Genomic DNA, 23,884 nt, shown 5'->3' on the forward strand with positions numbered 1-23,884 from the left:
GTTCATTCCAACCCACACTAATCATTCATGCAATCGTTCTTCGAGTTGAGAAAGATAGTGATAGAGATGGCAGAGGATACATTGTGCGAGATACATCACAAGAAGCACAAGTTGATATGTATTGATTGTAACACTATTATATGTTCTGTATGTGTTGGATCACACCAAAGACATTCATTTCAGAATGTTCAACACTTTAGATCATTGATCAGTAAACAACAGTATGATGATACGTCATTGACGAGATTGAAGTTGTTATGGAGTACTCTACAACAACTATCAACAACACATCAGACAATGACAGAGTCATGCAAGAATGTCAGTGATCAATTCAAACAACTTCATGACATGCTTGTGATTGAGGAGCACAGGATCACATCAATACTCAATGACAAGATTCAGCAAACATCATCAACCATTCATGACATCATCAATCAGATCAAGAACATCAATACTATATTCAAACCATCATCAACAACATGCAAGTTCAATGATGATGATAGCATCAACGATGATGAGATCATTCAATCAATCACAACATGTTCATCACTCGATCATTTCACCGATCAAACATTCCCAACTACAACATCAATGCCATCAGAGACAGACTCGGTGACGATCAATATCACAGACATTGAGTTGCTGAGATTGGTACAACGGAATATCAATCAAATCAATAGTGCACCTCACATAATGACGAAGCCTGTGACTGTGGACATTGACACCAAAACATTGGATTCAATCAAGGAACAGCTTAGATCATGCTTCCAACTGTTGGAGGTCACCGAGAAGTACACTCATGACATAGATGGACAGGTCATGTCAATAGACATTGAATGCTATACATTGTACTCACCAATAACAAATACATGGACAAAGGTACAAAATGGCGTTGTATTTGAATACAGTTCCACCGCAGTGTACGCCCGTGGCAATGTATATCTGTTTGGAGGACAGGGCAGCGAACCCACATACTCGCGTTACTCTCTCGCCGATCGACAATGGCATCATAACCTACCGATGGTTGGAGAGGGTGTGCAGAGTGGATTGGAAGCTTCATTGTGCTACGATGGCGACCGAACAATCTATTTGGTAGGCGGTGAGATCCAAGATGCCATGGGCGAAATCATTAAGAGAATGACACGCATCGACAGTTTCAACATTGAGACACTGGAATTCAAACATATTGGTGACTTTAAATATCCTTCCTCGTTGGCATTCGTCATTCATCACAACAACATACTCTACCTCTTTGATGGATGCATCTATTTGGAATTTCAAGACGGAGAACAGTTTGGCTGCTACTTCACCTACGACCTGGCGACCAAAGAAGAGAACACCATTAAAATGGGTACAACTATGGAGTCATTGGCATATGATGGTGAGGGCAATGTTTACATAATATACAAGGACGACGGAAAATTCTTTCACTACTCGATATTGACAAAAATTGGCACTGAACTAATGGCTCCACCACCAGCACCACAACACCAGGAGGAGGAGTTTGGTAGAAACCTAATATGGTACACACCTGAGAAGGGCACCATTCTTTATCTTCGAGGCAAAGGAATGAACTGTAAATACTCAACAAGACTCAATCAATGGACTGAACTCCAAGACGATGATCCACAAGATGGTGTAAGAAATTGGCAAGCACTATGTTTACTATACGACACACCAGTAAAATATAATCCTAATAAAGATTACAATCACTAAATATATGAATGGAATGAGTTTGCAAAGTAGTCAAGGTGATTGAATAAGTTAACCGCCATAATTTTAAAATTCAAATTTGAAATGAATGGCGCCAAATTGAGGTGTTTTGTAATGTGTGGTTCACATGTTTGGATCACTTGAACACATTCAAACAAAACACACTTCCTTCAACAATAAAGAGGTAGATAGCCCAATATCAATCACTTGTTCTCATCGGTTGATATGACTGTTATAAATTAAAAAGTAACAAACACATAACAACAACAACAGCAATTACAACAGCAATTACAACAGCTATAACAAAGCAACAAACAAGGCACAGCACAATCAAAAAAGAGAAAGAAGCAGTATAAATTCAATTTCTTCGATCAATCAACATCTTGTTTACACATCACCATCACAACAACAACTCAACTATCAACTGTACAATATATACACATATATATATCATTCATAGTTGTTCAACAGAACAGTAAGTAGTCAGCTGACACTACTCACTCACTCGCTCAATCAATCACTCGTTCGCTCACTCACTAACTCGACTCGATCAATCAATCAATCAATCACATGATCATTCGATATACATATATAGACATAGACAAACAGACTTAAAGAAACAATGGATCATTCTGATGGAGGACTTTCTCGATTCCAGAAGCTAGAGAAGCTTGGTGAGGGTACATATGGAAAGGTGTACAAGGCAAAGGAGAAGTCAACTGGTAGGATTGTGGCTCTCAAGAAGATTCGTCTGGAGGACGACGGTGTACCAAGCACTGCCCTGCGTGAGATCTCTCTTCTCAAGGAGTTGCCACACAGCAACATCGTCACGTATGTATCATGTCGTCTTGAACGTCATCATGTCTTGGCGCTAACATCATCCACCTCATCACTAATACAATGACAACAACAATAGTTTGATCGATGTTCTTCATTGTACACATAGACTATACCTTGTCTTTGAGTTCCTCGATCAGGACTTGAAGAAGTACATGGACTCAGTGTCTGTGATCAATCCACAGTTGATCAAAGTATGTTGATCATTCATTCATTCATTCATTCCCCATTCCATAACTAACCAACCAATCAATGATATACAGTCATACATGTACCAGTTGCTCAGAGGATTGGCTCACTCTCATAGCCAGAGAATATTGCATCGTGATCTCAAGCCACAAAACTTGTTGATTGATCGTTTGGGAGCGATCAAGATTGCCGACTTTGGTCTGGCTCGTGCCATCAGCATTCCAGTTCGTGTGTACACTCACGAGATCGTCACTCTTTGGTATCGCGCACCAGAGGTGCTCCTGGGCTCCAAGACCTACTCGGTCCCAGTGGACATGTGGTCGGTCGGTTGCATCTTTGGAGAGATGTTGAACAAGAAGCCACTGTTTTCCGGTGACTGTGAGATCGATCAGATCTACCGTATCTTCCGTGTACTTGGCACTCCCAACGAGTCCATTTGGCCTGGTGTCACCGAGTTGCCAGACTTCCACGTGAACACCTTCCCCATCTGGACTGGACAGCCACTCGCCAAGTTTGTCCCCAATGCAGAGCCACATGCTATTGACCTCTTGAACGTATGTCTTACTCGCGCGTGAAACTTTGGCCACCATCCTCCTCCCAATCACACCTCACTAACCAATGACCAACAACAACAGAAAATGCTCCAGTACGAGCCATCAAGAAGAATCTCTGCAAAGGCAGCTCTCAACCATCCATACTTCAGCGATCTTGATGCAAGCGCATTCTAAAGGGTAGAATGTGAAGCGTACACTCGGCCTCAATCTCCCAACAGGCCAACCAAACATTGTTTTGATCAACCAACCAACCAACACCAATCACAACCAATCAATCAATCAACCAATCAATCAATCAATCAACCAATCAATCAATATCTACATCCTCTTTGTATCGCGTAATAAACAATACAACAGATGAACCTTAACAGCAACAATAAGTTTATTGATCCTTTGTCTTGAGGGCCATTGATCCTGGCTCACCACCCCATCGCCATCGGCTAAGCTTTCGAAGAGCAAGGTAGATAGCACCAGCGAATGCAATGGACAAGATGATGAAGATCGCTTGAGCGTAGCCAGGCATCCAGTCGAGGAAAGGATATGCAAAGTGGCCTTGTACATAACGACTGATGAGGAATGGGTAGAGGAAAGCATTGAGCAACGAGAATGTGTGAGTGATGTCTTCTTTGAACTGCGCTGTCGACGGGATGCCAGTGATAACAGGCACCTTGAACTTGTGGAACTGATGGTTGACGAGCATCAACTCGAGTAGTGCAGCGAAAAATGGCAATGTATGTTGGATATGGTTCATTTGTGATGGGTAGATATCTGCAATGTGCTTGGGGAAGATGCCTTGCTCATCAACAGCGATAACTGACCAGAAGAGTAGGGTGATGGCGATGCCAACAGGTCCTGCGTAGGAGCGATACAATACATCACGTGTCTTTAGAAAGTAGTAGTACTTTGTGGGATTCGTTGATGAATAGCCAATGACATCGAGTGCATCAACTATTGTGGCTGCAACAAGGAAGACGAACCAAATGAGCTTGATACACAGAGTGTGATGTTAGTCGATATCCAAGTTCATGTGTTGTGATGATCAACATTGACCTACCTGTCCCCAGAAAGTTAGATATATTAACACACCAATGTGATAGCCACCATTGAGGTTATTGTCTTGGTGGAACTTGATAAAGTCTACTATTCCAACAAAGACAAGGGCTAGTAACGTCAAATGTAATGGTATTGTCAATAGTAATCTTACACTTGCCATTTTTGGTTCTGTGTGATGATCAAACTAATAATCTCTCAATTTGAAATCATTGTTATTGTTTTAAGAATTTCCCAAAACCCATTAATTTATATTAAATAATAATTAATTAATTATTTTATTTTTTTGGTCATCGGGACTATAAAGATATTTACAAGTAGTTGTGTCGACACATATATATATATATATATAATCATAATTAATTACGGTTCGAAATATCTAGGTCCAACAGCAAATGTCTTTGGTTGATACCATATTCCTCCAGCAATTGAGTTGGATGTTTGTTGGAATGAATTATTTGAATTATTTCCAGAGCTGACCATTGTATGAGTAGCAATGAAGTTGATATTAGGAGTGAAAGACTTTGAAATATTCTTGAATAACATTCTTAAGTTATTATATTATTATTGTTAATTATTAATTGAATGATGATTTGATATTTAGAAGTGAATGGAAGTGATGTCTATTATATAATCGACACCGTCCATCATCATACCACATATTAATTAATAATAACAATTTTAAGTAAGTATGCACCCGCCAATGCTGTGAATGGTACCTTTGGCAGTTGATGTAGTTGAGTGGACTTTGAGCTCAACAACAACAATATCATTATCTTTGAATAAGGACCGATCTTGTTGTTATGTGTACATTTTGAGCTAAATAGAAGGTACCTCTACCATTCTGACAGAGTGCACCATTGTTCAGTTTCCCGGTCATTCAAATAATTTGGTTGTATATCCAAGTGTCGCCATCAAATTAATATTATGTGTTTGTTGTGTTGTTGAGATGTAAATTAACTGATAGACATTCATTCATTCTTGTTATTATTAACATTGACATCACTGACGTTCATCATCCACATTCACATTCATACACAATCAATTACACCATTCAACCCTCCCCCTTCCAACAATCAACCAAACACACACTTATGATTATTGATCCATCCAGGATGACTGGAACACTCGGGTGATATTTGATGGTACACACACACTTATTTGGTTTTATTACTATTATTATGTTCGATATTTGATAATTATATATATATTATTTTTAGAACAGTCCGAAGGCTTGCTTCTCCTTGTTCTTCCTCCATGCTGGAAGCTTAGCGAACTCGTCTCTTGGCATCTTGAACATTGACTGGAAGTCTGAGTCACTCAGATAGTTCTCGAGGTTGTTGGAGTCCAGATGAGCTGGCTTCTTGACGAGCTCACTCAGTGGGACGTTGGTAGTGGCATTGGATGGTGCAGCAGCTGGCTTTGGTGCAAGCTTGGCAGCTGGCTTAACTGGTGCTGGAGCGGCAGCTGGGACTGGGGCTGGAGCAGCAGCGACAGGAGATGGGGCAGCACCAACAGATGGTCTTGGTGGGAGCTTGGCAGCTGGCTTGAGTGGCTGTCCAGTGGCGGGTGAGACAGCGGGACGTGGTGGGCCTGGGGCGACCTTGGCAACTGGCTTTGGTGCAGCGGCAACTGGGGCGGGGGTTGGGGCTGGGGCTGGAGTGGTTGGTCCAGTCTGATCGGCGTACTCTTGCTTTCTGATTGAGAACAGCTTCTTCTCGGCCTGCTCCAACTCCTTCTTCAGTTTGAGAATCTTGACCTGAGCCTCCATCTCGTGCACCTTGAGTCCAGTGACGGACATGCTCGATGAATCAAAAGCAGTCTCCTCCTCCATCTGTTGGCCAACTGACTTGGCAGCCTCGACAAGCTGGGCGGTGGCGCCAGACACTTGCTTGGCAGCCTGCGACAGCTGTGAGTTGGAAGCACTGTTGATGTCAGCCTTGGCTCTGCTAGCAGCGACAAGACGGGCAGTTGTGGCAGCGACACCCTTGGCGGCGGCGACCAGAGTCTCCTCCTCAGCCTTTCCTTGGGTGGAGTCGTTGGCAGACACCACGAGGGTCTGGACAGATCCGGCGACGGCCTGGGCAGCAGAGATAAGTCCACGAGCCCATGTTGGGTCACGACGGTAGACGTTGGCGCCTCCCTTGTTGACCTTACCCTGAACGACCAACTCGTGTTGCACGGCGGTGGCACAGTTGACCAGGATACCGGTGGCACTGGTAATGGCACGGGCAGCCTCGAGGATAGCCTCATCGATACCTGCCTCATCAATGCCAGAGGCGGCACGAGCGTCCTCACGCTTCTTCTTGGCCTTGAGCAGGGCGGCGGTAGCCTCCTCAATGACTCTGGCGGCCTCCTTCAACTCCTTCTCGGCCATCTCCTCAAGGTTCTCACCAGCCTGGAAGAGCTTCTTGGCTCTCTCTCCACCTGGCAAATCACCAGCGGCAGACACGACCTCGTTGATGGCCTCAGCCACCTCACCAGAGGCGTCAGACAACTTGTTCTGTGCCTGGTGGTTGGTTGGGTCGGAACGGACGTTCTTGGCGGCTTGGATCAGCTTGAGGATCTTGTTGGAAGCATCCTTGGCTGACTCTGTGACGTTCTGTTGGATGACTGCGTCGTCTGTGAGACGAGTGGCACCCTTGGCATTCTGCAGCAGGGATCTGACTGATGCGATCGTTCCCTTGGAAGCCTCATTGAGCTCGTCTGGTGCAGTGTTGGTCGAGCTGACCAAGTAGGCAATCGACTCGGCCAATGACTTGGCAGAGGTGACGACGTCCTCGGCGGTGGCTGACGCGTTCTTTGGTGCGTTGGGGGTGTCGTAGTTGCCCAACTGCTTTCTGATCTCGACAGCGACAGAGTCCAACTCGCGGATACCCTTTGTGGAGGTGGATGAGTTGGCCAGGGTCTTCAGCGAGTCGATCGACTCGTCGAGGTTCTTGGAGGCAGTGGTCATCTGGCCCTTGGTGGTTGGGTTGGGGTTCTTCTGTGCGTTTCTGGTGGCAGAGATGGTTGACTGCAGCGATGAACTGACGTTTCTCGAGGCATTGAGGATATTCTGCTGCATCGATGGGTCAGAGGTGAGGGCGGCACAGACCTTGGTAGCTTGGGACAATTGCTGGTCGAGACTGGCAATGTGCTTGGCGTTGGTTCCGACCTCCTCGATGGTGGCCGACTTGATCAACACCTGGTTGGCGGCGTGCAGCTCCTTGGCCAGACGATCAATGTCAGCCTGGACCTGCTGTGGGGTGTGTCCAGTGGTGTCAACATCGACCTGACCGGCAGCGGCAAAGAGCGAGGCGGCATCGAGGTCAGAGGTGACTCTCGAGATGGATTCCAATGCATTGTCAATGTCACGGTCACCTGTGGCACCAGCCTTGAGCGCACTGATAAGGGTGGCGATGGTTGTGGTGATGTTCTTGAAGTTGTCGTTGATCTTTGCCTGCAGGGCAGCGTTCTTGTGGTCAGCGCTGGCCAACTTAGCGTCGTGGATGATCGAAGCGGTGGCGCCAACAATGCCGTTGGTGGCCTCAAGCAACTTCTGGCGGGCAGCGGCGTCGTTGGTGGCGGCGGCGGTAGTACGAGTGCTCTCCACAAGTCTTGGGATGATGCCTCCGACGTTGAGGGCGTTCGAACCGATCTCCTCTGGCTTGTTCTTGGTGGCAGTTACCAAAGATGAGATACCGAGAGCCAATGCCTTGGCGATCTCGGTGGTGTCGTCCTTGTACTCCTGGTAGGTCTTGCCCTTTGAGTCGTTGGCTGGCTTGAACAGAGTCTCCTTGGACTTGTTGATGGTCTGGATGGCCTCATCACAGTCACGTGACTGCATGACACCGCCCTTGACTGATGTGAGAATATCGGCGATGGCCTGCGAGGCGTTGTAGGCCTGCTTGGAGTCGCTGACATCGCCACCCTTGGCGGCAATCATCAACTCCAACATGCTGTCGGCCAACTTCTTGGACAACTGCAGCTGGGTCTGCTTGATCTCGGTGTTGGTGGTGAGCGAAGCCAACTCCTTGGACACCTTGACAATCTTTGGCAGAATGTGGGCGGTCTCCTTGGCAGACTTGCCGAGGTTCTGTGGTGCATCCTTTGGTGCAGCGAGGAACACCTTCATGGACGAGGCCAGCTGTCTGGAGATCTCGACCAACTCCTCTTGGCACTTGCCGGCAGTCTTGCCAGCTGGGGCAGTATTCTCGAGCAGACCAATGGCAGCGTTAAGCGAGGCAGAGTCAAGGTCGACGACGGCCTGTTGGATGATCTCGATCGACTCGTCGATGTCCTTCTGCTCTGGCTTCATGCCGTTGATGGCGACCAACAACTGTTGGACGGCGGTCGACACGGACTGCGAAGGCGGCTGAGAAGTGCTGGTGGACGTTGGCGTCCTTTGTGCCGGTGGAAACGCTCTTGCTGACGGCCATGAACTGGGACATCGAGTTGGCGACTGAGCGCGAGGCGTCCAAAAGAGCCTGCTCAGAGGTGGACAAAGAGTCAACGTCGATGGTCACGGTCTGTGCAGCGTCGACTCCCTCGACAGCCTTGAGGAGCTCACGGATAAAGTTGGTGACCTCTTGGCGAGCGGCGGTCAGCTGGTCGGCTGGTGCGACCTGGCCAGAGGCAACAGACTTGGCAATGTTGACAAGCTTGGTGGTTCCGTTGGCAACGTTCTGAGCCTCAAGCAGGATTTGCTTGGACTTCTCGGTGTTGCCAGTGGTGAGTGCCTGCGAGGAGAGCTTGCGTGCAGCGTTCATGAGGTTTGGCACGGAGAGAGCGAGGTTCTTGGCGTTGACGGCAGCCTCCTTCTTGTCCTGCTCGTTCAGAGTCTTCTTCTGGCACGACTGAGCGAGAGCTGCGGTGGCAGTGCCGACCTTGCCAGCGAGAGAGGTGACGTTGTCTGGGTTGTGGTGGTCCTTGCCAGTGTTGGCATAGATGGCGGACTTGGCACTCTCGACAATGTCTCTGAGGTCCAGTGCGGCTCTCTTGCAGTTGGCACCCAACTTCTCTGACTGAGTCTTGGAGTTGACGATCTGGCTGCTGTGATCGGCGAGGTCCTTGGCGTGCTTGGTCAACACCTTGAGGGCGTCGGCACGGATTGCGTGGTTGATATCGCCAGTGTTGAGCTGGACGATGCACTGCTTGACGATCTCGATGGCCTCAGCAATGTCAGCCTGACCTGGGACGGCCGACTGGATGGTGTGGACGAGTGACTTGACCAAGTTGTTTACATTGTTCTGTGTGTTGATCAACTCATTCTCACCCTCGCCTGGACGAGCGGCAGCGTAACGACTGGCGTGCAGCAGCTTGATGCAGCCATCTCCGAGAAGAGCCAGAAGCTTGGCAGTCTCGGCGGCCAAGCTCTTGTTGGGGCATGAGCCTGTGGCAGCATTGCAAGTGTCGACCAACTGTGAGTAGGTTGAAGCGGTGGTCTTGGATGATGCTCCAAGTGCCGATGGGTTGCTGCGTGCATTGGCTGTGGTCTGCGAGGAGGAGGCAAGCAGGGCCTTGGATGAGGAGATGGCCTTCTCGCTGTTGGTACCGTACTCACCACCGAGGTTGACTGGTGGGTTGTTGATACGTCTGATGTCGTTCTTGATGGTCTCAATAGCATCATCGAGATCCTTTCCACCTGGGTCTCCACCCTTTGATGTGGCGAGCAGGGCGGCCAAAGCCTCAGCAATAGCTTTGACGGATGATTGCAATGCAGACTCGAGTGGGGCATCACCTGGGTTGGAGGCCACAGCACGAGCACAGGAGACCAAGTTGGCAGACTCAGTGGTGATCTGCTTAGCAGCACCGAGGACAGCGCGTTGCACCTGTCTGTTCTGGGAAGCAGCCGACACTGCCTTGGCAGCGTTGGTGACCTGGGCGACTGAGCCGGCCAAGTCCTTGCATGTGCCTCCGAGCTGGTCTGGGGCAGTCTTGTACTGCATCAAAACCTGCTTGGCGGTGTTGCCGAGCGATCTTGCGGCGACATTCAGGAGCTCCATAGCGTTCTCACGGGTCTGGCCTGGAATGTTCTGGAGAAGACCGGACTGGGCAGCGTATGACTGAGCCTCCATATCGGCCTCGAGAGCTTGAACCTGCTCCAAAGCCTCATCAAAGTCCTGTTGACCGACGGTGGACGACAGGTCTTGGATCGAGTCCAAGAGAGCCTTGAGGGCGTCCGACGCGGTGTTGGCAGAGTTGGTGAGATCAGACTTGAGGATTGGGTCCTGTACTCTGGGGATGACTCCCTTGGCATCGGCCACCAACTGGTAGGCGATTGGGGCGGCAACCTTGACCTTCTCAATCAATTGGTTCTGTGCAGAGATGTCGTTTGGTCTGGACTGTGAGACGTTGATTGAGTTAACCAAGTCGGCAATCTCATGAGTGGCCTTGTTAATGGCGTTGAGGATGCGGGCTGCATCCTGATCTGGGAGAACTGGAGACACAATCTTGCTAGTGGTGATCAGACCGGTGGTGGCCGCACAGGCAAGCTTGGCGTTGGTTCTCAAAGCCTGGTAGGCCTCCTCCTTGCCAGCATCGCCGACCAACTGCTTGGTGGCCATGGCGAGACGCTTGGAGGCGTCTTGCAGCTTGGCAAAGGTGACTCTGTCGTCTGGGTTCTCAGCGCTCAGCTGAGCAACCTCGACAAGGTGACGAGCAGCCTCGGCGACAGCCTTGGAGCACTGGATAAGTCTGTCACGGACGGCTGGGTCGTCGGTCTTGAGTGTGGCACGCTTGGCACCGGCGATCAGGTGCACCATAGCCTCCTCGATCGACTTGCTGGCGCCGTTGATCACATCTGGGCGACCCTGGGCACCGAGCATCTGGGCGGTGGAAGAGAGAATCTGCTTGGCAGCGTTGGAGAACTCAACGTCGTCACCGCTTCTTGGCTGGGCCAACTCGGCAGAGTTCAAGAGATAGGCGTAGGCGTCGGCGATCTGCTTGGCACGCTGTCTCAACTTCTCCAGCGAGGCTGGGTCCAGGTTGGAGGACTTGGCTGTGGCAATCAGGTAGTTAATTGAGTCCTGAGCGGCCTTGGCCGATTGATTGAACTGCTTGCGGCAGTTTGGATCCAAGATGGTTGGGGCCAGTGCCTGGGCGGTGGCAGCGGCAACAACACCAGCCTTGCCAGTCTCGTCGGTGGCGCTCTGCATCTGGTTGCGTCTGATTGGATCGGTGATTGAGGTGGAGTATTGGTTTGACTGGTTGACCAGCTCCTGGGTGGCAAAGGCAATGGCCTTTCCAGCCTCCTGGAGCAACTTGGTCGTGCCTGGGTCGGTGATCTGTCCGGAGCATGCACCGTCCAGGTAGGCAGTCATAAGTCTGAGCTGCTCGGCAGCCTGGGCGACCAGGTTTCTGGCGTTCTCGTCGTTGGGGTTGGCAGCCAGATCCTTGGTGGCTCTTAGCAGCTTGGAGATGGCCTCGGCAACAGCCTTGGCACCGTCAAAGAGAGGCATCTCTCCGTCGGGGTCCTCACCGGCGGCAATGGAGGCAGCACGGGCAGCGTGCACCAATTGGTCGATGGTCAGAGCAATGTCACGTGCGTTCTGGTCCATCATGCCACGGTCCATTCCGTTGGGATTGTTCAAGTTGCCGAGCAGTTTGCCGGCGGCGGCAGCCACAGCCTTGGCATGGATGGCCAGCTGTTGGCGCCATTGCTGTGGGGTGAGTGCAGACTTTTGGCCAATGACGCTGTCTGGTGCCAGCTCCATCTCGTTGAGGAGGTTGGCGACGGCGGCAGAGGCAGAGTCGATGTTGGTGACCTTGATGGAGAGGGGACCTCCGAGGCCGCCACGGTAGCCAATCGATTGGCCTGGCACCGAGTACTGGCCCTCGCGACCACCAGCGCCATCAAAGCCAGACAGCGATGAGGAGGTGGATGTCTGGGAGGCCTGGCCTCTGATGCGGCCCAGGGACTCAACGTTGGCAATGTCAGTGTCGCCCTCCTCAATGACGACAGATGTGTCCTTTCTCTTCTTCATCAAGATTTCAATGTAACCTCCGAGCAACTGTGAGATGGCCTCACCCTCAGTGGTGATCACACTGACGTAGTCGTCCTCGTAGTCACCAAAGTCCAGAGTGAACGAAGCTGGTGAGGCAGCCCATCTACGGAGATGGTTCAGTGGGTACTCATGCTCGACCTCCTTTGTCTCTGCGTCCAGACGCAAGATTGAGTCTCTGGTGATACCAAGCAACTTTGGTACAGGCTTCTTCTGTCCCTTAACACGTTCCTATGATGATGCAGCAGTAAGAGGTTAGATGTTATGTCCTTTGTCCTTGATGTCTGTCAATCCATTACTACCCCAACATACCTTTGTCTGGAAGAAGGTGATACCGTATGTCTTGAGTGATCTGCACAGTTGGACGTATCTGAACTTGGAGTTGGACTCGGTCATACCGACCAGCTTTCTGAACTCCTTGTAGATGTCCTTCTCGGCGTCCTTCTTCTTGTGGTAGGAGGGTGGCATGTACTCCTTGATCTTCAAGTAGCCAGCCTTGTGCAGGTTGGTGTTGTGGTTGCCCAGTGAGATCTGGCACTGCAGGGCAGCAAACTGGATGGCCTCATCGTAGGTGCAAGGATGCGAACCCGAGACGATGGCGTCACGTGACTGTACGTAGACGAGATGGAGTTGGATTGGGTCGTCACGGTTGACGTTGAAGTCGTCGACGAAGAACTTCTTCTTGAGCAGCACGACGGCCTCGTCGCTGACGCCCTGCTCGTGGAGTGGCTGGGTGTGGTTGAGCCAGTCGGTCGTGGTGCCTGCACTAGTCTCGGCCTGCAGGGAGAACTCCTCATGGTTCTTGATACCTATTCTCTTTCCGACAATCTCAATGATCTCGCCCACAGTCAAACTGTCATCGATCAGCAAGGTCTTGACAGTCTCATCCATCAATCTAACCTTGAGTGCTCTGTGCTTCTTCTTGTAATCAATCTCATCCTAATATGTACAATCATGCATGTGTGTTAGACCATGATGCTGCTGCTACTGTTGCTGCATGTTGTTCACGACTTACATTCATCTTCAAGTCGTAGAACTGGAGTGGCTTGTCCAACTTTAACCAGCGAGCTGGACGCTTGCCTTCGAGGCCTGGTTGGAAGAGACCATGGTCCTCACCGCTGTCATTGATTCTCTCTCTGATCTGTGCACAGGCCTCATGCACGAACATTGTTGGAGCAAACTTCATGGCCTTGACTTGATTGTCGCGGACAATCCTAATCTTTAGTGTCAACGACATTCTATCTCTTTAACTTTGTTGTTGTTAAGTATGTGTGTATGTGTATATGTATATGTATGAATGTGGGTGTATGTGTGTGTGGATCTGGATGTCTATTAATGGTAATGTTTGTTGATTGTTAGAAGTAATGTTTGAATGATTGTTAGAGATATAGATCCATATACTTACCAAAAAAGGTAGTGTTGTGATGTTGTAGTGTGTGTATGTATGAGTCGGGTAGGGTAGTAATAGAGATAATTAAATAAATATTATAAAATTATTATACAATTACAACTAAGTATCCAAAAAGTATATATGTGTGTGTGTGTGTGTCTTTGGAAGTTTAGTTGTTTTATATCTCTTATCTCTATCTCTTATCTGTATAAGTATAGTCTTTGTATGTCAACAACAAAACATTCAGGTTGGCAGGTTGGCAGGTAGGGTAGACAGGGTAGGTATGGGTAAGTAAGAATGTATGAATAGAATGAATGAATGAATGGATGGATTGATTGTGTTAATTAATATCAAAACAAGTATCTATCTAATACACATAACATAGAGCTATGCTCAGGTCGTGGTGGGGGTGTGTTGTGCAAGAGGGGAAGAGGCAATCATGATGAAGTGAGCGAAACAAGACGCGCCGCCGATCAAACATGTGTTTGGGCCTTCATGTTTGATTTTTTCATCAATGCCAAGTGAAGCCACACAACGACCATTAAATGAATAGGGTGGGGTTGGTGATGGTCCAGACCCAGGCATTTTGGCAATGCATTGGGTCCATTCAGGTGATCATCGTCGTTGAGTTGTAAAATATTTGTTGTTGGTTGGTGGTGAATTCGATCGGTTCATTGAAATTTAATCACTAGTGTAGATGGGTATTGGGATACCAATCGTTGTATTTACAATGCCGATGGTCACCGGGTTCATTCAAATGGTTTGATAAGCTCCAATGACACAATAAGAGAAGTGACAGACGAAACACAGAATCGTAGTAACAAACAAGACAGTGATGTGAATATGAGAATGTACTTACGCTCGCTTGCACCAGGTATCGATCGATAATATTGACAGGTTAGAAGTAATGGTATGGTATAGTATAGGAATGATTGTTTATGAAGAACGATTAAAAGGAAATGGCATGGATGACAATGGATGGTAAGAACTGTCAAGTGATGGCTTTAAGTAGCAACGAAGGTATGGATCAAAGTATGATTGATGTGATGGAATTGAAGGATAGATCACCTACCATCCAGAGTGTGTGGTGGACATCGATTTAGATTCTTTGCGCTGTGTGTTTGTGTGTGTGTTTGGGTGATCGGTTTCCGGGTGGGTTGATGGATGGGTGGGAGATCCGGCAATGATGGTTGGTAGAGTGTGTACGGAAGTGATGATTGATTGATTGCCTCAATCCACAACATTTAGTGAGTGAAGTGATTATTAATGTTACCTTTTATTCAATTTGTGTAGTCGTGATTGTTATCAATCACAAAGGGCTATAGTTAGAAAGGTAGATGTAGGGGAGTGAGTGAAGGAACAGGATGGATAGACTTACTGACTGACAAACAGAACAAAGATTACATGTATATTTATATATTCCCTTCTTCTTTCGATTTAAGTAGTATATTGGGTTCCCAGAGATGGACATCCGATGCTGCAAGGCAACTCACTCATTCATTCTCTCATTTCCTGCCTTTTGTTATTGTAATAGACATCCCATAGACTGTTCTTTGAAAATTTGCGTCGGTAACAAACAAACAAACACACACTGGCAAGACGAGTAAATATCGGCTGGTCAATCAGCCATCTCCGAGTGTGTCCAGTCCCCGTTCATCGTCAAGATCGATGATGGTAATAAAACGACTCTAATACTATAATAGATAGACGTACAATCTGCCATCATTGGCGAGTTTATGGAAGCAATGGGTTTCCTAGAGGGTCGTTTCCGATCAAGATCCAGAGTGCGGGTTCTGTTGTTGATGATGTCCACCAATACTGAAGTTGGTGGGCATTTGTGGATGGGCGGCCTCCTTCTTCATTATTGAAGGCTGGTGAATGAGATGGCTCTGAGTGTTTGATTGAGCAGCGTATGTCGAAATCGGGGCCATGTTTGGATACATGTGTTGTTGTTGTTGGTGATGTTGTTGTTGTTGAAGTTGTTGTTGTGTTTGTTGAAGTTGTTGTTGTTGATGTTGTTGTTGTAGAATTGGTGGTATATGTTGTTGATGTTGAAGTTGTTGTTGTGGTAGCATTGGCTGACCACCAGTGTTGGTGTTGATTGAGTGTTGTGTCATGGCTGGTAGCCCTCCAACACTGGCTGGAGTGAAGTACTTGTATTGGCTAATCTCCTTCTTTAGGTTATTATTCTCGGTGGCCATCACGTTGTAATTCTTTACCAGCTCGTCATAGTTGAATGCAATCTGGGAGTAATTGTTTTGGAGTATCGTCAACTCATTCTTGAGGTGAGTCATCCTTAACAACAGGTTGGCATTCTCTTCTCTAATCTCGGATGCGGTCTGTAACATCTGCTTCTGCTTCAGACGTCGTTGTCGCTCGTGCTCTCGGTGTTGCTCTCGCCTCTTGGCAATTGAGCTCGGTGATCGGTTTGGCTTGGGTTTGGGTGGCTTGGCCCCGACTTGGGGCTCGGCACCTGTCGATGTAGTTGACGTGGATGTAGTGGTTGTGGTGGAAGTTGTTGGAATATATGTGTTGGAGTTACTTATTATATTGTTGTTGGCGAAGTTGGAGTTGAACTCAGTTGGGCTGCTGAGAATTCCTCGTGAATTATTGGACATTGGCGATGATAGGACATTGCCAGAGGAAGACTCCAATGAGTGGCTCGATGGGGATGGTGATGGGATGAGTGAATCGGAGCTGGCACCAGTCTCGGGAGCGACCTGACTGGCTTGTTGTGCGTTGTACATAGAGTTGGTTGTGAAGTTATATGGGGTTGGAGAAATGTTTGATGACTTGGAATTATGTTGTTGTAGATGGTATATGTTCTTGTTGAGGATCGGAGTAAATTGATTGAATGAATCGTCCATTGATGTTATGGATGGTATAGTTGTAGAGGAGGTTGTAGCGGAGGTTGGGGTTGGAATGCCCAAGTTCTTCAGCTTTTCAAAGTTGGCTTGATTGTTGTTGTTGTTGATGTTGTTGATTGATTTATCCGTGTCGCTGGTATTTGGTTCCACCTTGACAAAGACGATATTATTATTATTATTGTCGTCGGAGTTGGTAGTGATATTATTGTTGATTGATGGTGGACAGATATTGAAATTAGACGAATGGTCCATTTGTGGATGTGGGAAACGTTCTTGTGGTTGTTGCGGGATAAGTTGGTAGAGCTGTCCACTGCCGACTGGAACAAAAGACATTTCCTTGGTAGATGGTGGAGAAGGGGAGGAGTAGACTCTAGATGGGTCTCGTTGGATCATTGCTCTTGAACTCGGTGTGGTGTCGTGTTGATCAGAGCCCGCGGTCATCATACATTTGGTCGGTCGATTTTGTTCTGGGTCACGTTGCCACGGGGGATCTAGAACCAGTGGGCTGGATATTAATAGACGGAATTGGACAAAGTTTGACAGGTGATGTGTGGGTAAAACTCGTTTGTCCGCGTTTTTGACAAAAGTAGTTAAAGTGGTTGGTACCTACAATATTATATTTAATGACGAACTATAAAAAAATATATATTATAAATTATAGTTGTTGTTGTTTAGACTTATTCAATTATAAATGATGAAAAGATTAGAAGAGTCTGATGAATTAATGATGATCGACCCGGGTCAACGGAAAGGTGAGTGTGTATGTTGCATGGGGTACTGACATGGCTGAGTATGAGGGGTAGATATTGCCGATGGATTGATGGATAGATATAGTTATCAATCAATCTAAAATCTGGGCCACTGTTTTGGATTAGATATCCTTAACAATTAATTAAACACTCACACACGCGTTATCGATAAGGATTGGGATCTGGCCCTAGGCCTTCTAGATTGATGGAAAGATATCTTTTAGTTTATCAGGGTACCCTACACCCCCCCAGGCACACAGGATATATGTGATGACGACATGAAGTCATGGTGACGCATTAATGGTCCCTGGGGGGGTATTAATGGATCACTTGGAATAAACGAGATTAACATGACAACGGAAATGGACAAAGGAATGGATGAACGAAAAGGCGGTCCCAGCAAAGACCTAGGTCATTCAAGGATGAAGGGACGAGTGGGTATGAGTGATAGGGGGGTGTTGGGCGAGGTGGGGGTTGTCGATCTTTCGGGACAGACAAAATATCTATGATTGGCTAAGGATTGGATACCACCTATGGGCGAATTAAAGTTGGTGGGGGAAGGGTGTGTGCACCTAGAAGCTTGACTTTTAAGTCTGGTCAACGCGTTGTGCATCTAAGTGATTCGAGGAAACGGTCCACTTTGTCCGAATTAAGAAAAACAATTGAAGTTCATTCAGAATCTGGGGACTTAGTCAACTGCAAGTCAAGTCAAACATGGTTGTAAATCGAGTTCATTGACATTTGTTGACTTTTGAAACATTATCCATAAAAGGAAAAAACTTTATACTTTTCGTTCACAACCAACTCTTACCTTATTGTATTAACAAACGTTTCTCTGTTTGTTTGTTTGTTAGAGTAGTGGGCGTTGATGAACTTGAACTTGAAGTTGAGGTTGAAGTTGAAGTTGATGTTGAAGATGAAGTCGAGAGTTGGAAAGGGTGATGTGTTTTCGGTGTGTTGTGAGTTGGAATAAAGTGATGTCTTGGGTATGTGTAGGTTGTCTCCTATCTATCTATATATCTATTAAATATATCAGTCCGTCGGTTGGACCCTGATCTAATATAATATAAATTAAAATATATATCAAACTAATAAATAATTTGTAAATTGATAATTGATTGATTGATTATAGATTGTATGAGTGATAGATAATTTTATTAATGTAAATATATATAGAGTGTAATGTAATATAGAGTACTAATAATAATAAGTAATATGTAGTTTGTAATATATCCAGTCTTTCACAAATGATTTCTCCGATCGCATCCCCCTAGTCAACAGCTACAGTGATGACACCAGTAATGCCGTCGGAGACAGTGAGAGACTCTGAATATGATGATTGAGTGACAGGATAAATAAATGAGTGATGTGATTTAATAAGCTGAGACTGACTTGGAGGTGTTGAGATTGTTAAACAATGTAGGATGGAATTACCTTTGGGTTGTTGATACAGGAAGGATGGATGGAATCCAACTACCATCATTACTATTAGTGCTAGTTCAATCATCCCCAACCTCCCCTCAATGGTCCATCCATTATTCATCAATAACATCATCAAAAAAAACAAACAAACAAACAAACCAGATTAAGTCAGTCTGATGGTCGCTGTTTAGCGCAATGATGCCCATCATATGGTACACTCCCTTACGCATCGATCTAGAGCTAGGGTAGGTCCTTCCACATTATAACTCTCATTATGAGTGGATGTTGACTGTCAACATCATTCATTCAAACATTCATTCAAACATTCATTCCACCGCACATCTCCAATAACAATGCCCTTGCACCAAATCATAGGGGGGGTAAGGCCGTGTCTGTTATGTGTTTTTTGATGTTGATGTTGTTGATGCACGTGACTTACCAAACCACCACCATACATTCACACACATTCACTACAAAGACACTGAATGGAACGAATCGTGCTTGGAGAGTCGAGAGTGAGAGAGTAGTTATTTGATCACAAACATGGATCGCCTGTTGTTGAGTGTTGTGTTTGGTGGGTGGGTGAGACAGGACCTTATTCAGGTGAGGTTAGTCCCATCACCACATTCAACAACTATAACCAAAATGTAAATATTATTTACAGATGTGTTGGCAGTATAGCGTCGACGTTGTTAATTATTGGGCAAACACATACATGCCTAATCATATGATGTGTGTAAGCACTACCCTTTTACAGATCCATCCTCCTCTGTTTGACCAGTCATGGGAGGTACCAATGTTGGATTAAATTGTGGGATGTTTGGTGATTGGTGTTTGTTTAGTTGTGATAAAGTATGAATGTTAATGAGGTTTGTTGTTGTTCAAATGTCGGAGGAAAGGTCACTCAAAGGGTACCTCGCAAATAAAATACAACAACAATACAGAGTCATTTCGGAATAACTGATCTGAATGGAACTATTCCATATATCCTTGATTAACAAGATATTATTAGTATCATTTCTGAAATACGTCTGTAATAATTCAATCTTAATAATAATGAAGGAAGATCTGGAACCCAAGTCTGAGGCTCAAAATCAAAGTATGAATGAGGGGGCGGAAGATTCATTCGACTTTATGTCTCCTCATTGAACATAGATATATACATATATAAACATAAACTTGTTGTAATAACAACAACAACATGTCATATAGTAATGGTAGTAGTAATAGAGTGACTACTGGTAGTTCACCGCAGATAACATCACCGGCCGCACAGACGATGGTATCCTCAATGTCACATTTAGAACTTAATGATGCGGCATCAGATCGATTCGACTCGATAACAGCAACACCTTCACATGGTGGCACCAGCTCAGTATTATCGCCACAATCCGTTATGTTGTCACCGCCAACAGATGGTGCCTCACCAACAATAGGATCAATGCTGCGCTACTCCTCTGCCTTGAGCCATTCATCAATCTCAGGCCTCATACTCAGCGACAATGATGACGATGACAATAACAGTGAGTTGGGCGATCTTGAGATCACCATTGGTGAAGACCTAACATCATGTGACATCGAGCCTGACCTGCTCGAGAACCTAGAGGGTATGTTGTTCAGATTCATACTCGTGCTCATTGACTAACCTGTCGCTCACTTAAAGAGATGCTAAGTCATTATGCACCGACCGAGACAGTCATAGCCAAGGCCTTCAAGAAGGGCATCGATATTACAGGCTATTCAGACGAGGTCAGACGAACACTAGACCTCTACGACGAACAGATGAGGACATTATACAAGGATGCTGTACCAGATTGTAAGTGATACCAAGTCGTTGCAATGTATGATTGAATAAGACACTAACAACAGTCGACTCCTAGATGTAAACGAGAGAGAATCATTCACTCAGATGTACACTACATTGAAGGAGAGCAATGCTCTGTTGACAGGATTCGAGGACATGTTGTTGGGCTTCCAGAATGAGTTGACCAGTATCTCAACAGAGATGCGTGAGCTCCAAGAGAAATCAATCAACAAGAGTCAACGTTGTACAAATAGGAAGAAGGTCGTTGAGAAGTTGAACAAGCTCATCGATGAACTATCAATCTCAGATGATGTAATACAGTATGTACAATCATTCATTCATTCGTTCGTTCATCCAAACATACTTACTCAATCACTCACTCAATTACTACTAGTCTACTATCTGTTGGCGAAGTCAATGATCAGTACATGCAGTATCTGTCGATATTCAGTACAAAGATAGGACATATACAATCACAAAAGATGAATGAGGTGGCAGCAACAACTGATGTAGAGGCCAGTCTGTTGAAGCTGATACAGACGGTGGTGGAGAAGGTGTATAGGTTCTTCATCAATCAGTTCAATTCGATCAAGACCTTTGCCACCTTGCAGTCCAAGCAGCAGGAGTTCACGCTCTATCGTCAGGCATTCATATTTCTCTATCGACACACCAAGAAGTTTGCCAGACAACTGCTGGAGCAGTACAAAGACACTGTGGAGAAGATATACACTGGCTACTTCAAGAACTATGTCACCTTCCTGGAGAAGCTCCAATTCGATCAGACCTCCAAGAATGACCTGTTGGGAACACCAGACAACAAGGGCAAGGGTATGTCCTTCTTCACTGACTGGAACCATTCCAATCACTCTGACCTGATACTGATCAATCAAACATTCAATCAACATTTGTAGGATTCTTTAGCAGTATGAGTAGCAAGGTCAAGATCAAGTCGAGCATATTCACAGTGGACACGAGATATCAGATATTGAATGAGATTGAGGAGGCACCAATCAAGCCCCAGTCACTCAGTTCAAGTAGCTCGACCACTACTCAGGCCAATCAGATGAAGTACTCATACGAGATCATCTTCCGATCGATGCTATTCTTCATTCGCGACCTTGTAACATTCGAGAACATGTTCATCAATGATCTCTTCCTCTCCACAGTCGACTGCTCCACTCAGATATTCTCCAAGTGCGAGTCATACTATATGGTATGTCTTCCATCATGCTGATCAATCAATCAATCAACCAAGGTTCTAACATCTATCGCAAACAGGACAACCTTAACTCATTCATATCAAACACATACGATCCAATAGCATTGATGCTAATCATTTGTATCACTCATAAGCTTCAATCAAAGTCGGTGGCCAAGTGTGAGAGCTCCGAACGTATAATGAACCAGTCAACATCAATGGCACTGGCCAGATTGAGAACAGTGATGATGGAGAATATCGAGAGTATTAGGAATGCAGTGATCCGTGATCTTGGACCAATCGAGGAGAACAGACCACACTACGTCATTAGACGATATGCTGAACTCATTGGTTCATTCACCATGCTATTCAATCACATTCCCACCGATATACATTGTACTATTCGCGAATTCCTCGACATGCTACGCGCTGTAATCTCCAATCTCCTGATCAAACTGTCTGGCGAGTTCAAGGAGAAGACCAGCAAGAGTATATTCCTCATCAACAACTATGATCTAATATTGGCAATCCTATCCGTATGTAGTCAATCCATTCATCATCTGTGATCAATCAATCAAACTGACCAATCCAAATGACAACACAGGAGAAAGAGAACCCGATTGTGGACGACAAGGATTACTTCACTTTGATGTACAATCAAGAGTCAGAGGTGTTTGCGACTGAACAGTTGATGTCATATCCTTACATTCGCAGAATGATTGTATTTGTCAAGGAGTTGCTGCCTTTGATCAATATGTACACGGTGGTGGAGATCAATCACCCGGACCTCAACAAGGAGACACAAGAGGCCATACTCAAGGACTTTTACAGCAACTGGCGAACAGGTATCGAGGAGATGAACGTCATTGTCACACAGTTATTTCCCAACTTTAAGAACGGCACCAAGATCTTCCAGATCATCCTGGACCGTCTGTTCAACAGTTACAAGAGCTTTGGTCACATCGTCATCAAGTCATTCAAACAACTTAAGAGCTCACAGTACTTTATCCCAGAGACAGAGATGTCTTACGAGATTAAGAAGTACTATGTATCATTCGATTGATTTGATATAATATATTATATTATTATTGGCAAATCACTCATGGCTTGGCTATTCATTCATTCATTCACTTCGTACTATCATGTTGAGAGCATCGGTAGACTGGTCGAATTGTTTCCTCAATTGGTCACAGTCTCTCTTCAGGTCCATTGTCAATTGCTCATGCTTTTGTATTACATCGGACATGTACTGATGGAACAATTCCTTGTTTCTATCTTGTTCACTTTGAATTGTTTATAATTAATATCCAATTTAGACAACTCAACTCAATCAATGTACCAACCTCATAAGCTCAACCTTTGATCTAGTAATACTAGTAAAGGATCGTACACAATGTTCCATTATTTCATTAATAACATTGGTAGGTTGTTGTTGTTGTTGTACTTGTGATTGTTGTTGTGATTGTTGGTGTCCTTGTGATGCAGATGATATACTTGAGTATGTTGAGGACAACAATGAGGATGATGTTGTTGATGAAGGTAGACGAGAAGTGTCACCGACTGAGGCCCCAGAATCATACATTTGATATTGTTGTTGTAATTATCTCTATCTATGTCAATCACTCCATGATACAAATAAAGATAATAAGTTGTAAGTTACTGTTCACTTTGGGAAGTAGAGACATATTCTTGGAGATCCATTTAGAAGAAAGATAATTATATATCACCAGACATGTCCTGTCTATCTATAAGTCTATAAAAGGTAATCTTTCTTAAATCGGAACATGTTTAGATCTGTAAGTTGTGAACGTTACTACACAATTGTTTTGGCATAGGACACCAACATAGACAACAACAGTGTGATTATGTTAACGGAAAGTTTGAATTCAAAAACAATCTTGCAAGATGGAGGCAACCCATGCCCGATGGTGTTTGGTTTTTGGTTCCCCACCATACCTTTTTTTTGTTTTGCAATTATATCTGACCAAGTCATCAAATCATGTGACTGATGATCGGTTGTAGTGCACACACACATATTAGTAGGCTCATCCACAACAGTGTTACCCCCATCTCACTTATGAACTTTGCAAACACAACACACATGTACACCCATCTCGCCGCCTAAT

The 23,884-nt window shown here is 45.7% G+C and overlaps 7 protein-coding genes across 7 annotated transcripts; 3 read left to right on the forward strand and 4 right to left on the reverse strand.

Moving 5' to 3' along the window:
- Positions 1-27: 27 nt before the first annotated feature.
- Positions 28-1,759, forward strand: SAMD00019534_052830 (hypothetical protein; the record flags this gene model as incomplete). The annotated part of the gene is made up of 3 exons (XM_012899754.1): positions 28-147; positions 295-1,638; positions 1,703-1,759. 3 exons carry the CDS (start codon positions 28-30, stop codon positions 1,757-1,759), a joined length of 1,521 nt encoding a protein of 506 aa, XP_012755208.1.
- Positions 1,760-2,335: 576 nt separating this feature from the next.
- SAMD00019534_052840 (hypothetical protein) lies at positions 2,336-3,467 on the forward strand (the record flags this gene model as incomplete). Its single annotated transcript, XM_012899755.1, has 4 exons — positions 2,336-2,544; positions 2,630-2,744; positions 2,814-3,293; positions 3,375-3,467. 4 exons carry the CDS (start codon positions 2,336-2,338, stop codon positions 3,465-3,467), a joined length of 897 nt encoding a protein of 298 aa, XP_012755209.1.
- Positions 3,468-3,675: 208 nt separating this feature from the next.
- On the reverse strand, positions 3,676-4,506 carry SAMD00019534_052850 (hypothetical protein; the record flags this gene model as incomplete). The annotated part of the gene is made up of 2 exons (XM_012899756.1): positions 3,676-4,278; positions 4,348-4,506. 2 exons carry the CDS (start codon positions 4,504-4,506, stop codon positions 3,676-3,678), a joined length of 762 nt encoding a protein of 253 aa, XP_012755210.1.
- Positions 4,507-5,559: 1,053 nt separating this feature from the next.
- SAMD00019534_052860 (hypothetical protein) lies at positions 5,560-8,643 on the reverse strand (the record flags this gene model as incomplete). Its single annotated transcript, XM_012899757.1, has 1 exon — positions 5,560-8,643. One exon carries the CDS (start codon positions 8,641-8,643, stop codon positions 5,560-5,562), a length of 3,084 nt encoding a protein of 1,027 aa, XP_012755211.1.
- On the reverse strand, positions 8,576-13,565 carry SAMD00019534_052870 (hypothetical protein; the record flags this gene model as incomplete). Its single annotated transcript, XM_012899758.1, has 3 exons — positions 8,576-12,559; positions 12,641-13,267; positions 13,344-13,565. 3 exons carry the CDS (start codon positions 13,563-13,565, stop codon positions 8,576-8,578), a joined length of 4,833 nt encoding a protein of 1,610 aa, XP_012755212.1.
- Positions 13,566-15,490: 1,925 nt separating this feature from the next.
- Positions 15,491-16,918, reverse strand: SAMD00019534_052880 (hypothetical protein; the record flags this gene model as incomplete). The annotated part of the gene is made up of 2 exons (XM_012899759.1): positions 15,491-16,191; positions 16,261-16,918. 2 exons carry the CDS (start codon positions 16,916-16,918, stop codon positions 15,491-15,493), a joined length of 1,359 nt encoding a protein of 452 aa, XP_012755213.1.
- Positions 16,919-19,957: 3,039 nt separating this feature from the next.
- On the forward strand, positions 19,958-22,821 carry SAMD00019534_052890 (hypothetical protein; the record flags this gene model as incomplete). The annotated part of the gene is made up of 7 exons (XM_012899760.1): positions 19,958-20,363; positions 20,420-20,572; positions 20,637-20,880; positions 20,955-21,388; positions 21,472-21,773; positions 21,839-22,294; positions 22,363-22,821. 7 exons carry the CDS (start codon positions 19,958-19,960, stop codon positions 22,819-22,821), a joined length of 2,454 nt encoding a protein of 817 aa, XP_012755214.1.
- Between the last annotated feature and the right edge of the window lie 1,063 nt (positions 22,822-23,884).

The sequence above is a fragment of the Acytostelium subglobosum genome (genome assembly GCF_000787575.1).
Source record: "Acytostelium subglobosum LB1 DNA, scaffold: scaffold9, whole genome shotgun sequence".
Classification (NCBI taxonomy): Eukaryota; Evosea; class Eumycetozoa; order Acytosteliales; family Acytosteliaceae; genus Acytostelium; species Acytostelium subglobosum.